The 15,188-nt window shown below is 42.4% G+C and overlaps 1 protein-coding gene across 1 annotated transcript in view; it reads right to left on the reverse strand.

Moving 5' to 3' along the window:
* LOC139391988 (sorting nexin-13-like) overlaps positions 1-15,188 on the reverse strand; it is a 51,636-nt gene that overhangs the window by 13,970 nt on the left and 22,478 nt on the right. Inside the window, exons 5-15 of the mRNA XM_071139601.1 lie at positions 13,106-13,227; positions 10,147-10,259; positions 9,895-9,999; positions 8,069-8,157; positions 7,046-7,129; positions 4,947-5,085; positions 4,596-4,684; positions 4,389-4,488; positions 3,857-4,047; positions 2,512-2,619; positions 1,705-1,837 (exon numbers count right to left, since the gene is read on the reverse strand). Of these exons, the coding sequence (XP_070995702.1) occupies positions 1,705-1,837; positions 2,512-2,619; positions 3,857-4,047; positions 4,389-4,488; positions 4,596-4,684; positions 4,947-5,085; positions 7,046-7,129; positions 8,069-8,157; positions 9,895-9,999; positions 10,147-10,259; positions 13,106-13,227 (1,273 nt within the window). The remainder of the gene's footprint in view (positions 1-1,704; positions 1,838-2,511; positions 2,620-3,856; positions 4,048-4,388; positions 4,489-4,595; positions 4,685-4,946; positions 5,086-7,045; positions 7,130-8,068; positions 8,158-9,894; positions 10,000-10,146; positions 10,260-13,105; positions 13,228-15,188) is intronic.

A 15,188-nucleotide genomic window follows, 5' to 3' on the forward strand; every position in this document is an offset into this window, starting at 1 on the left:
AGTTAAAGATACCAAACAAGAATTCACAAAAATGGGACAAACACCAAAATTGAGAGACTGTATGTAGAATTCTGTAAAATTATCCTGTGTGTACAACATAGAACACCAAATAATGCACGCAGAGCAGAATTAGGCCGATACCCGCTAATTATCAAAATCCAGAAAAGAGACGTTAAATTCTACAACCACCTAATCGCTAGGAAGCGATTCCCAAACCTTCCATAACAAAGCCATCACCTACAGAGATATGAACCTGGAGAAGAGTCCCCTAAGCAAGCTGGTCCTGAGGCTTTGTTCACAAACACAAACAGACCCCACAGAGCCCCAGGACAGCAACACAATTAGACCCAACCAAATCATGAGAAAACAAAAAGATAATTACTTGACACATTGGAAAGAATTAACAAAAAAACAGAGCAAACTAGAATGCTATTTGGCCCTAAACAGAGAGTACACAGTGGCAGAATACCTGACCACTGTGACTGACCCAAAATGAAGGAAAGCTTTGATTATGTACAGACTCAGTGAGCATAGCCTTGCTATTGAGAAAGGCCGCCGTAGGCAGACCTGGCTCTCAAGAGAAGACAGGCTATGTGCACACTGCCCACAAAATGAGGTGGAAACTGAGCTGCACTTCCTAACCTCCTGCCAAATGTATGACCATATTAGAGAGACATATTTCCCTCAGATTACACAGACCCCAAAATATTTGAAAACAACAACAATTTTGATAAACTCCTATATCTACTGGGTGAAAATCCACAGTTTGCAATCACAGCAGCAAGATGTGTGACCTGTTGCTACAAGAAAAGGCCAACCAGTGAAAAACAAACACCACTGTAAATACAACCCATATTTATATTGATTTATTTTCCCTTTTGTACTTTAACTATTTGCACATTGTTATGACACTAATGTGGTGGAAAACGTTATCTTGTGAAGAGACAGCCTTGAAAATGTTCATCTTGTCTTCGTGTCATAAATAATTATTGGTTTCTGCCTGTGCTTGGTAAAGATATGAAGAGAGGGGGGGGGGGGGGGGGGTCATGACCTCCTCCTTAGGACCATCTTGGCAGAACGCCCAGAATATGTTCTATGAGTAAAGATAGGAGACGCATGCCGGAACCAACCCTATGAACCCTCACTACGTAACGTGTCTGTAGCCAGTGTATAAGTGATCTAACGGGACTGCACCGTTGGTGCTCCTGACGTACTTGGTGCATTGAGTTGGTTAGAACCTCTCAAGCGACCTGATAGTGAAGAATGATTCAGTTAAGATTGACATCGAGTGTTTCATGTGTGGAATATCCACGACAGTATATAGACATATGACATTTCAAATGTCTTTATTCTTTTGTAACTTTTGTGAGTGTAATGTTTATTGTTTATTTCACTCTTGTTTAGAATCTATTTCACTTTCTTTGGCAATGTTAACATATGTTTCCCATGCCAATGAAGCCCCTTGAATTGAATTGATATAGGACAACAGTTGCTCTTCACAGTCATAGAGAATGGTGTTTTTGTCCAATTAAGACCTAGGCAACCAGGTGAGGGAAGCTCCTGACTGATCAATGACCTTAATTGATTATTCAAGTACAAGGGAGATGTGAAAACCCACAGACACTCGGCCCTCCAGTAATTGATTGTAACACCCCAGGGTTAAGCTATGCTAACAACGTAGACCGAGACAGAAGCTGAACTCACCTCCGTCTCCGTCATCTGATCCTCTATAGGAGGGTTCTTTGAGCATGTCCAGCTCAGCTAACATCCTGATGTAGAGGGGACTCTGTCTGAACGACGGGTAGAACCTCTCATCACGAAGCATCATGTCATACACCTGCAAGACACACACGCGGGCACGTCAGAACACACACGGGCATGTACACACACACACACACGGGTACATACACACACACACACACACGGGTACGTACACGTCAGAACACACACGGGCATGTACACACACACACACGGGTACGTACACACACACACACACGTCAGAACACGTGAATACTTTATTTGTATTGACCATGCCCCAGGACTACCTGACATGATGACTCCTTGCTGTCCCCAGTCCACCTGGCCGTGCTGCTGCTCCAGTTTCAACTGTTCTGCCTTATTATTATTCGACCATGCTGGTCATTTATGAACATTTGAACATCTTGGCCATGTTCTGTTATAATCTCCACCCGGCACAGCCAGAAGAGGACTGGCCACCCCACATAGCCTGGTTCCTCTCTAGGTTTCTTCCTAGGTTTTGGCCTTTCTAGGGAGTTTTTCCTAGCCACCGTGCTTCTACACCTGCATTGCTTGCTGTTTGGGGTTTTAGGCTGGGTTTCTGTACAGCACTTTGAGATATCAGCTGATGTACGAAGGGCTTTATAAATACATTTGATTTGATTTGAATGAAACATTAAGTACAAAGGTCTCCAATATCTCAGAGATGCTGGTTCCAGTAGCTGTTCCAGTTGATAGTCTGGTAAAAAACAGATCATTCAAACACAAACTCACCTTGGTCTGGATGTCGTCGAATATCTCTGGCGTGGGGTCGCTGTCCTTCTGCAGCTTCTCTCCCAGTTGGAGAACAGACGCTTCATCTACCTGCACCCTGGGGGATGCCTGGAGAGAGAGGGAGAGAGATTATACAATTGAGAGAAAATGAGTGTGTTTAAGTGACACTTGAGGATTTTGCCAATGAGTCAGATGAACTCATGGGTACCATTTTTATGTCTCTGTGCGCATTTTGAAAGAAATTAGCTCAATGGCTGGAAGTCTATGGGCATCTATGGGCGTCTATGGGCATCTATGGGCATCCCATCGACTTCCAGCCATAGTCCCAGTCGGTATTCACATAATAATAAGGAATTCCCTCGACCTCGGCCACAAAAAAACCTAAATTATTTCCTAATGACCCCCAATGTAAAAGAGGAAAAACGTCGCAGTTGATTTGTTTATTATACAGAAATAACAAAACACGCCGAAAATAAGCTGTGTTGTTCAATATACATGTAACCAGGTCATAAATGCCAACCTACAGTTTGCAACGCTCCCACGTAGGGAAATAGAGCCTGGGAGAAGAGCCCTGTGGCTTCAGGCTACTCAGTGGGAAATGCGGGGAACTCGGTATCCATGTCGTCTAAATGTCGCTATGTGTGTGGAAAACATTTCATCACAGGTAAGACAGGTAAGACTTTTAACTTGTTTAGTACAGGGCCTTTGTAACTCCACTCATTACTTGTAGCTGTTTAGTCCGTTTGTTTGTGTCGTTGTATTCTTGGCTAGCTTAATGTTGTGGTCGGTAGCTAGCTAGCACTCACTCACTCAAGTGGCTGTTAGCATCGTCATGAAAAGGAGCATGAAGGAAGCCCTTACAATAACGTTTTTCTAAGTAGTGAGAAAGCCCGGGAGCAGGTAATGTTGAAAAGTCATCTTTAAACATGTTGTACTTTTCTTAAATGTAGTTTTGTAATTGACTAAAACAAGTAGACAAAAGTTGTTGTTGTGAGCTAATGGGGTAACCTAGGTAACCACATGTTTTCCCTACAGGCGGTCAGGGACACAACGTTCTATCTAATACTGACTATTGCACCAACGGCCTCATTGCTAAAATCCCAAAATATCCCTTTATGTAAAAGTGTCGTGAAACTGTGTGTGTGTGTGTGTGTGACGGTGTGTGTGTGTGAGTGTGACGGTGTGTGTGTGTGAGTGTGACGGTGTGTGTGTGTGAGTGTGTCGGTGTGTGTGTGTGTGTGTGTGTGAGTGAGACGGTGTGTGTGTGTGAATGAGACGATGTGTGTGTGTGTGTGTGTGTGTGTGTGAGTGAGTGAGACGATGTGTGTGTGTGTGTGTGTGTTACCTTATCAGATAAGTACTGTTCATACACCCCTAGTGCTGCAGCCTTCAGCAGTCCTTTAGTGTCTCCTCCCTTCCTTCCATCCTTCTGCCATCCCTCCATCACCTCTAGTTGTTGCTGGGCTGTTACTCTGTAGCCCTCCACTGTCAGCCAGAAGAACAGCTCTGCCTGGGCCCCAGCCACCAGCATGTAGTCTATAGGAGAGGGTAGAGGTCAAAGGTCAGGCTCAGCTGTTACTCTGTAGCCCTCCACTGTCAGCCAGAAGAACAGCTCTGCCTGGGCCCCAGCCACCAACATGTAGTCTATAGGAGAGGGTAGAGGTCAAAGGTTAGAGGTCAGGCTCAGCTGTTACTCTGTAGCCCTCCACTGTCAGCCAGAATAACAGCTCTGTCTGGGCCCCAGCCACCAGCATGTAGTCTATAGGAGAGGTCAGAGGTCAGGGTCAGGTGTGGGTTGTTACTTTGTAGCCATCTTGTCAGGCAAAATAACTCTACTTGCATGTCAGGACAGAGACAGTGTTGTGTGTGGTACTAACCCATAAAGAACTGCAGGGCGATGTTGTGTACCAGAATGTGCTCCAGGGGTATGATGCACAGCTTGCCCAAGTTTGCCGCTAGTTTCAGAGCATCTACCTCCTACAGTACACAGATGGAAACAAGAGAGAGAAAAGGTGAAAATGAGAGAGTACGAGACAGGGTTTAGTAGGTGTTACGGTTAACTCGTTTTCACTCCTATGTCGTACCTTCCCAGACTGTAGCCTCTGTATCCTGGTCTCACAGACCTTCTTCACAAACATCAGACTGTTGATCTGGTTCTTTATTACATTGATATCTGAGAGCGAGAGAGAGAAAGAAATGGAGGAAGGAGGAGGATAGGGAGAGTGGGATATGGAGAGGAGAGTTAAGTGAAAAATATGAATATTTTAGATTTGTATACTGTATACTTTGTTAAGTGTGGGGTCATGTATGTCGCTCTGTGTGTGTGTCTCTGTGTGTGTGTGTGTGTGTGTCTCTGTGTGTGTGTGTCTCTGTGTGTGTCTGTGTGTGTGTGTCTGTGTGTGTGTGTCTGTGTGTGTGTGTGTGTGTGTGTGTACCGTCTCCTGCGGTGTCCAGTGATCGTAGGTACTGTAGTTCCTCCAGGGCCTTGTCTTTAACAGCCTCCAGTTCAGACACTCTGTCTGTCAGCTTCAAGATGTTCATAAAAGCCTCGTAGTTACAGCTCGAGTCCCGGATCTACACAGACAGGTCATAAAAGCCTCGTAGTTACAGCTCGAGTCCCGGATCTACACAGACAGGTCATAAAAGCCTAGTAGTTACATGCTAGAGTCCCGGATCTACACAGACAGGTCATAAAAGCCTCGTAATTACAGCTAGAGTCCCGGATCTACACAGACAGGTTATAAAAGCCTCGTAGTTACAGCTCGAGTCCCGGATCTACACAGACAGGTCATAAAAGCCTCGTAGTTACAGCTCGAGTCCCGGATCTACACAGACAGGTCATAAAAGCCTCGTAGTTACATGCTAGAGTCCCGGATCTACACAGACAGGTCATAAAAGCCTCGTAATTACAGCTAGAGTCCCGGATCTACACAGACAGGTTATAAAAGCCTCGTAGTTACATGCTCGAGTCCCGGATCTACACAGACAGGTCATAAAAGCCTCGTAGTTACAGCTCGAGTCCCGGATCTACACAGACAGGTCATAAAAGCCTCGTAGTTACAGCTCGAGTCCCGGATCTACACAGACAGGTCATAAAAGCCTAGTAGTTACATGCTAGAGTCCCGGATCTACACAGACAGGTCATAAAAGCCTCGTAATTACAGCTAGAGTCCCGGATCTACACAGACAGGTTATAAAAGCCTCGTAGTTACAGCTCGAGTCCCGGATCTACACAGACAGGTCATAAAAGCCTCGTAGTTACAGCTCGAGTCCCGGATCTACACAGACAGGTCATAAAAGCCTCGTAGTTACAGCTCGAGTCCCGGATCTACACAGACAGGTCATAAAAGCCTCGTAGTTACAGCTCGAGTCCCGGATCTACACAGACAGGTCATAAAAGCCTAGTAGTTACATGCTAGAGTCCCGGATCTACACAGACAGGTCATAAAAGCCTCGTAATTACAGCTAGAGTCCCGGATCTACACAGACAGGTTATAAAAGCCTCGTAGTTACAGCTCGAGTCCCGGATCTACACAGACAGGTCATAAAAGCCTCGTAGTTACAGCTCGAGTCCCGGATCTACACAGACAGGTCATAAAAGCCTCGTAATTACAGCTAGAGTCCCGGATCTACACAGAAAGGTTATAAAAGCCTCGTAGTTACATGCTCGAGTCCCGGATCTACACAGACAGGTCATAAAAGCCTCGTAGTTACATGCTCGAGTCCCGGATCTACACAGACAGGTCATAAAAGCCTCGTAGTTACATGCTAGAGTCCCGGATCTACACAGACGGGTCATAAAAGCCTCGTAGTTACAGCTAGAGTCCCGGATCTACACAGACAGGGTTCTCAATAGGTGCTCCAGCAGCTGTATTGATAACAGTTATTGATCTCTACCAACCACCCACAACTGGTTGATAAACTGGTTTATAATGATCATGATAGATTTTTTTTTTAATATATTTAATCCATAGAGTGGTCCTTCAGAGGAATGATTGTGGACATATATTTGACTTTTTTTTTTATCCAAAAGCATAATAGATATAAGTTGGCATATTTATGACACTGTGACCACAGAACTAACATTTCTTCAAAAGCACAAGGTGCTACTAAGCACAAGGTGCTACTAAGCAACGATGTGTGTCATATGAAGTGTTGTAGCTTGCTCTGTAATACGAGTATTACTTTGATTCCAATAACAATTTTCTTATATTAATTGATGAATATTGAAAAATATAAAACATGAATATTGAAAACACAACTTTTTATTTGCCACGTTTCAACAATTTGTTTAACACAGTAGAATCTAAAGTCATGGTCTTGAAAGGTGACGGTGCATAACGATGACACATTATGGAGTCTTAAAGAAGGCCTTGGTAAAGGCAACGATGTCATATGACAATTCATTATTTCTCAATAAGACTTTTAGATACAAATGTCAAGCATACGTCAACAATCCTTTCTCCAAAGGACCATTCTCTGGATAAAATCTGGTGAAAATCCCACAAATTCTGATATTATTACTGATACTGACCATCCAGATAACAAACTGGTTGATGTAATCAGGATCACTCAGCTGGTTGACCAGGGGAAGGAGAACGCCTCGCGCCAGAATCTCCTGGAACATGGACACAATCACATGACATCACCATCAGAATCTCCTGGAACATGGACACAATCACATGACATCACCATCAGAATCTCCTGGAACATGGACACAATCACATGACATCACCATCAGAATCTCCTGGAACATGGACACAATCACATGACATCACCATCAGAATCTCCTGGAACATGGACACAATGACATGACATCACCATCAGAATCTCCTGGAACATGGACACAATCACATTACATCACCAGAATCTCCTGGAACATGGACACAATCACATGACATCACCATCAGAATCTCCTGGAACATGGACACAATCACATGACATCACCATCAGAATCTCCTAGAACATGGACACAATCACATGACATCACCATCAGAATCTCCTAGAACATGGACACAATCACATGACATCACCATCAGAACTGTATGGGTCCATAAACAAAAAAGAAACCACACACCCAGAGGCATCATTTCTGGTGGGCGGAGACTAACGCGGTGAGGCTTAAAACCGTTCTCTCTCACTTCTACCAACATGGCTCCTGCTGCACTAGGGGCGCTAAAACCCTAGACCACTTTTATTCTTCCCACAGAAATGGATACAAGCCCCCCCCCCCCATCCTTCCTTCAGCAAATCAGACCATGACTCCATCTTCCTGATTACAAAAAAAATGAACTCAAACAGGAAGTACCAGTGAAGAGCTCAATACGAAGTGGTCAGATGAAGCAGACGTGAGGCTACAAGACAACAGCCTCTCCCTCAACGTCAATAAGACCAAGGATCTGATCGTGGACTACAGGAGAAAGAGGGGAGAGCACGCCCCCCATCCACATCGACGGGGCTATTGTGGAGCGGGTCGAGAGCCTTAAGTTCCTTGGCGTCCATATTACTAAGGACTTAACATGGTCCGTGTGTGTGTGTGTGTGTGTGTGTATCTCACCCTGAGGAAGTATCTCATGTTCTTGTTGTGGAAGTCTCCAGGAGGTAGTAACAGGTAGAGCAGCACCTCACACAGATCCCTCAGGAACCCTGAGACACACAGAGAGACAGAGACAAAGACACACAGAGACAGAGACACACCGAGACAGAGACACACCGAGACAGAGACACACAGAGACAGAGACACACAGAGACAGAGACACACAGAGACAAAGACACACAGAGACAAAGACACAGAGACAAAGACACACAGGGACAAAGACACATAGAGACAGAGACACACAGGGACAAAGACACACAGAGAAGTCAGTATCTGAATGTGAACCTTACGATAAACCCACACAGAGGTAAAAACGTGGAGCTGACACACAGCAACATGTTTTAGTAGAGGTGCTGACTAACGGAGAGAAAACTGGAGAAGTTACACACTTTATATATGCTCCCAACAATTAAAATGGGGTAAACATCATAACTAACGTTTTGGTTGACCCTGAAGAAGGCACCGCGATGCCAATGGTTGGTTGTGAGGTTTACCCCATTGTCTTTCGTCCAATAGTATCATTCTAACTGAACAAGCGTCTCCAGGAGCCATCTGCCTAGCAAATTTGCTACGGCAAACCATGTTATATCAGACTGACCCACTGGCTAGGGGGCTTCTAAACCAAGTTATATCAGACTGACCCACTGGCTAGGGGGCTGCTAAATAATGTTCGATCAGTAGAAAACTTGTTCCCAGTTAGCAGCCCAGAGCTAGTTTGTCTGAATAGCCATTACTGCAGCTAGTCTGCCAGCTTGCTGATGATGGAGTAATGAACCAAAGTTATAGAGTTGTCCTCAGAAATCGGTATGTATCGGACTCTGATAGCTGGCACTGGTGACTCGCTACGTTGTAACATTTGGCCAACGCGAGGTCGCAGCTAGCACAGTCAGCTGCTGCGGAACTCGGTGCACTAAACAGGGCAGAACAGCAACTGCCTTATCATAGAAACATGAATTGTGCTATAGCTAGAATCTTACTACACTAGCTAGCTACCTTGAGGGGGTATTTATTCAGCATGGAGTGTGTGGACTGGTGTTGGGTTAGCATCGCTTTTGTTTCATGCGGAGACTGGCTCAGCTAACAAGAAAAATAGCTAGCTAGCCAATTGGTGCACATTTCAAAATACGAATACACATAATACTGATTCGACAACCACAATACTCCCTAGATAGATGTAGAATTAGGTAGTTAAGACTTAAAGAAAATGTCAAAATGAGCTACCGTTTATAGCTTTTGGTAAGATTAACTCTGACTCACCTTGGTAACATTTTCATAATTTATGACGGCGTATTGCAGCCAAACTACTTTTTTTAATCAGCCAGATCACAGCACGACGCCGTCTGCAATCTGACGTAAGACAATGAGGTTTACCGATTAAATTATTGGCAAATATATAGTGTTAAACTTTTTCTTTCTATTTAAAAACACATGCAGGAGTTCCAAATGCCTTGTCGAGGTGCAACGTGTGAACCTCCCTCGTTCTTCCAGGTGTGTATGTGTGTGTGTGTGTACCTTCTTCATCCTTCAGGGTGTGTGTGTGTGTGTGTGTACCTTCTTCATCCTTCAGTGTGTGTGTGTGTGTGTGTGTGTACCTTCTTCATCCTTCAGTGTGTGTGTGAGTACCTTCATCCTTCAGGGTGTGTGTGTGTGTGTGTGTGTGTACCTTCTTCATCCTTCAGGGTGTGTGTGTGTACCTTCTTCATCCTTCAGGGTGGGTGTGTGTGTGTGTGTGTGTGTGTGTGTGTGTGTGTGCCTTCATCCTTCAGGGTGTGTGTGTGTGTGTGTACCTTCTTCATCCTTCAGGGAGGTGCAGACCACGTCTCTACAGATGTTCCTCTCCATCTCCACCTCCGCCTCAAAGAATGACTCCACCATCTCCTCCGACAAGTCCCCTAGAAACACACCACATCCTCATCATCACAATCGTAAACATCACCATATTCACAATCATCCACGACATCTTCGTAATAATCATCATCATGTCTGAGAGAGAAAGCGATTGTGAGTGAGTGAGTGAGTGAGTGTGTGTGTGACCTTACTCTGTTTACTATCCTCCAGTCTGTCCTGGGCCTTTCTGAAGACTCGAAGGTGAGTAGCGAAGTCATCCACCAGTCTGGTGGTCAGATAAGGCTGCCAGTCCACCTCTTTAGACCTGTATAACAGTGTGGTAACACAGTGGTAATAGGCTAGTTATGATGCAGTAATTAAGTAGTAGACTACTTCATGCAGTAGAGCAGTAATAGACTAGTTATAGAGCAGTAATAGACTAGTTATAGAGCAGTAATAGACTAGTTATAGAGCAGTAATAGACTAGTTATAGAGCAGTAATAGACTAGTTATAGAGCAGTAATAGACTAGTTATAGAGCAGTAATAGACTAGTTATAGAGCAGTAATAGACTAGTTATAGAGCAGTAATAGACTAGTTATAGAGCAGTAATAGACTAGTTATAGAGCAGTAATAGACTAGTTATAGAGCAGTAATAGACTAGTTATAGAGCAGTAATAGACTAGTTATAGAGCAGTAATAGACTAGTTATAGAGCAGTAATAGACTAGTTATAGAGCAGTAATAGACTAGTTATAGAGCAGTAGACTAGTTATAGAGCAGTAATAGACTAGTTATAGAGCAGTAATAGACTAGTTATAGAGCAGTAATAGACTAGTTATAGAGCAGTAATAGACTAGTTAAAGAGCAGTAATAGACTAGTTATAGAGCAGTAATAGACTAGTTATAGAGCAGTAATAGACTAGTTATAGAGCAGTAATAGACTAGTTATAGAGCAGTAATAGACTAGTTATAGAGCAGTAATATACTAGTTAAAGAGCAGTAATAGACTAGTTATAGAGCAGTAATAGACTAGTTATAGAGCAGTAGACTAGTTATAGAGCAGTAATATACTAGTTAAAGAGCAGTAATAGACTAGTTATAGAGCAGTAATAGACTAGTTATAGAGCAGTAGACTAGTTATAGAGCAGTAGACTAGTTATAGAGTAGTAATAGACTAGTTATAGAGCAGTAATAGACTAGTTAAAGAGCAGTAATAGACTAGTTAAAGAGCAGTAATAGACTAGTTATAGAGCAGTAATAGACTAGTTATAGAGCAGTAATAGACTAGTTATAGAGCAGTAATAGACTAGTTATAGAGCAGTAGACTAGTTATAGAGCAGTAATATACTAGTTATAGAGCAGTAATAGACTAGTTATAGAGCAGTAATAGACTAGTTATAGAGCAGTAATAGACTAGTTATAGAGCAGTAGACTAGTTATAGAGCAGTAATATACTAGTTATAGAGCAGTAATAGACTAGTTATAGAGCAGTAATAGACTAGTTATAGAGCAGTAGACTAGTTATAGAGCAGTAATATACTAGTTATAGAGCAGTAATAGACTAGTTATAGAGCAGTAATAGACTAGTTATAGAGCAGTAATAGACTAGTTATAGAGCAGTAATAGACTAGTTATAGAGCAGTAATAGACTAGTTAAAGAGCAGTAATAGACTAGTTATAGAGCAGTAATAGACTAGTTATAGAGCAGTAATAGACTAGTTATAGAGCAGTAATAGACTAGTTATAGAGCAGTAATAGACTAGTTAAAGAGCAGTAATAGACTAGTTATAGAGCAGTAATAGACTAGTTATAGAGCAGTAATAGACTAGTTATAGAGCAGTAATAGACTAGTTATAGAGCAGTAATAGACTAGTTATAGAGCAGTAATATACTAGTTAAAGAGCAGTAATAGACTAGTTATAGAGCAGTAATAGACTAGTTATAGAGCAGTAGACTAGTTATAGAGCAGTAGACTAGTTATAGAGTAGTAATAGACTAGTTATAGAGCAGTAATAGACTAGTTATAGAGCAGTAATAGACTAGTTAAAGAGCAGTAATAGACTAGTTAAAGAGCAGTAATAGACTAGTTATAGAGCAGTAATAGACTAGTTATAGAGCAGTAGACTAGTTATAGAGCAGTAATAGACTAGTTATAGAGCAGTAATAGACTAGTTATAGAGCAGTAGACTAGTTATAGAGCAGTAATAGACTAGTTATAAAGCAGTAATAGACTAGTTATAGAGCAGTAGACTAGTTATAGAGTAGTAATAGACTAGTTATAGAGCAGTAATAGACTAGTTATAGAGCAGTAATAGACTAGTTATAGAGCAGTAATAGACTAGTTATAGAGCAGTAATAGACTAGTTATAGAGCAGTAATAGACTAGTTATAGAGCAGTAATAGACTAGTTATAGAGCAGTAATAGACTAGTTATAGAGCAGTAATAGACTAGTTATAAAGCAGTAATATACTAGTTATAGAGCAGTAGACTAGTTATAGAGCAGTAATAGACTAGTTATAGAGCAGTAATAGACTAGTTATAGAGCAGTAATAGACTAGTTATAAAGCAGTAATATACTAGTTATAGAGCAGTAATAGACTAGTTATAAAGCAGTAATATACTAGTTACAGAGCAGTAATATACTAGTTACAGAGCAGTAATAGACTAGTTATTTTTTTTAATCTTTATTTAACCAGGCAAGTCAGTTAAGAACAAATTCTTATTTTCAATGACGGCCTAGGAACAGTGGGTTAACTCCCTGTTCAGGGGCAGAACGACAGATTTGTACCTTGTCAGCTCGGGGATTTGAACTTGCAACCTTTCGGTTACTAGTCCAACGCTCTAACCACTAGGCTACCTGCCGTCCCTACACTCTAACCACTAGGCTACCTGCCGCCCCTACACTCTAACCACTAGGCTACCTGCCGTCCCTACACTCTAACCACTAGGCTACCTACCGTCCCTACACTCTAACCACTAGGCTACCTGTCGCCACAGTAATAGTAGTAGTTAGCCATAATTGAGTAGTAAACTTATAATGCAGTAGAGTGGTAATAGACTACATAAAGCCGTAATAGCCTAGTTAGACTAGTTAGAATAGTAATAGACTAGTTATAATGCAGTAATAGAGTAGGTATAAAGCAGTAATGTAGTTGTAATAGAATATTACCGTGTGGAGAACTGTACCAGAGCATTCTGGACCGTCTGTCTGATTTCCAGCAGAAAAGAATCATCCTCACTCAGAGTGTAATACCAGTACTGGATATAATCTCTCAAAGCAAACTGGATGACCTGGAGAGAGAGAGGGAGGGAGAGAGTGTGTGTGTGAGAGAAAGAGTGAGAAACAGGCCAGTCCTTATTGTTGCTGAGAACTCCATGTTCATTTTACTAGAGCTGAGCGATACGAGAAAAAAAAATCCATATACAGTGAGCACCATAATTCATTGGACAGTGACCATTTTTGTGTTATTTTGGTTCTGTACTCTAGCACTTTGAGTTTGGAAGGATACAATGACAATGAGGCTGAAGTGCAGACTGTCAGCTTTAATTTAAGGGTATTTTCATACATATCGGATGAACCGTTTAGAAGTTATAGAAGCTCATAACTTCATTGCCATTGTATCCTTCCAAACTCAAAGTGCTAGAGTGCAGAACCAAAATAACAAAAAATGGTCACTGTCCAATGAATCATGGTGCTCACTGTAGACGCTGTTTTACGGACTCCTGATAAATTCAACTATTTTGTGTGTTTCTTTGATGCTCATCTTATGAAAAGGAAAACTCAAAACAAACGCTATCTTTTGGTATTTGTTTCATTAGTCCATTGTTGATATAGTCCCAAAATGTTTGGCATGTCAGCAATCAAGTTTCAAATATATATAACCTTCAAAATACAGAAATACAGCCGGTATGATTCATTTTGCATTATATGATGCCAACTCCACCTGTATTCTGAAAGTTATAAATCTTGAAAATGTCTCCGCCATCACTTCCTATGACCGAAAAAGGCTTCTGGACATCAGAACAGCGATCACGAACCTCGAAGATGTCTACTTCAACGAGTGGGCAGCCCTGGACATTCTGCTCACTCCGGACCATGCCCTAATCGCCAGGACTCAAAGACTCCCAAGACTGTCCTATCAACGGGACCTGAAGAACTGTAATATTCTGTGATTCTCGTAGTCTTGGCTGAACAAGAACATGGGATAATATATACCCGTTTCTTCATGCATGGTCTCAACCACACTAAGTGGGGAGGGGTGTTTCTTCATGCATGGTCTCAACCAGACAGCAGCCTTGGGTAAGACTAAGTGGGGAGGGGTGTTTCTTCATGCATGGTCTCAACCAGACTAAGTGGGGAGGGGTGTTTCTTCATGCATGGTCTCAACCAGACAGCAGCCTTGGGTAAGACTAAGTGGGGAGGGGTGTTTCTTCATGCATGGTCTCAACCAGACTAAGTGGGGAGGGGTGTTTCTTCATGCATGGTCTCAACCAGACAGCAGCCTTGGGTAAGACTAAGTGTGGAGGGGTGTTTCTTCATGCATGGTCTCAACCAGACGGCAGCCTCGGGTAAGACTAACTGGGGAGGGGTGTATCTTCATGCATGGTCTCAACCAGACAGCAGCCTTGGGTAAGACTAAGTGTGGAGGGGTGTTTCTTCATGCATGGTCTCAACCAGACGGCAGCCTCGGGTAAGACTAAGTGGGGAGGGGTGTTTCTTCATGCATGGTCTCAACCAGACAGCAGCCTCGGGTAAGACTAAGTGTGGAGGGGTGTTTCTTCGTTAAGAGCAGCTGGTGCACGACCTCTAATGTTAAGGAAGTCTCCCGTTTTTACTTGCTATAATACCTGATGATAAGCTGCAGACCATACGATTTGCCAAGAGAGTTTACAGCTATTTATATATATATATATATATATATATATTTTTTTTTTGTGTACCGGTCTATTTATTATCACAAACAGATGCAGGCACTAAACGAGCTGTATAGACGGGGTTGGTTGTTTATCAACAAATCCGACACATGCGCAACTATGGGGCAAAACAGTCAGGTTGGTAGACTTGACAACATGTAAGCTATATTTTGTCTCCATTGTTTATTGAAAACATGAATAAATGTGCTGAATTAGCACTTTTTGTCTCTGAAATAAAGCAAAATTTTGCCATGTTAGCATTGACATGAAATCAGTAGTGAAACACCTCAAAACTAGACATTGTATCCAGAACAGGATGAAACGAGCTGAAATGAGTC

The sequence above is a fragment of the Oncorhynchus clarkii genome, chromosome 32 (assembly GCF_045791955.1).
Source record: "Oncorhynchus clarkii lewisi isolate Uvic-CL-2024 chromosome 32, UVic_Ocla_1.0, whole genome shotgun sequence".
NCBI classification, from domain to species: Eukaryota; Metazoa; Chordata; class Actinopteri; order Salmoniformes; family Salmonidae; genus Oncorhynchus; species Oncorhynchus clarkii.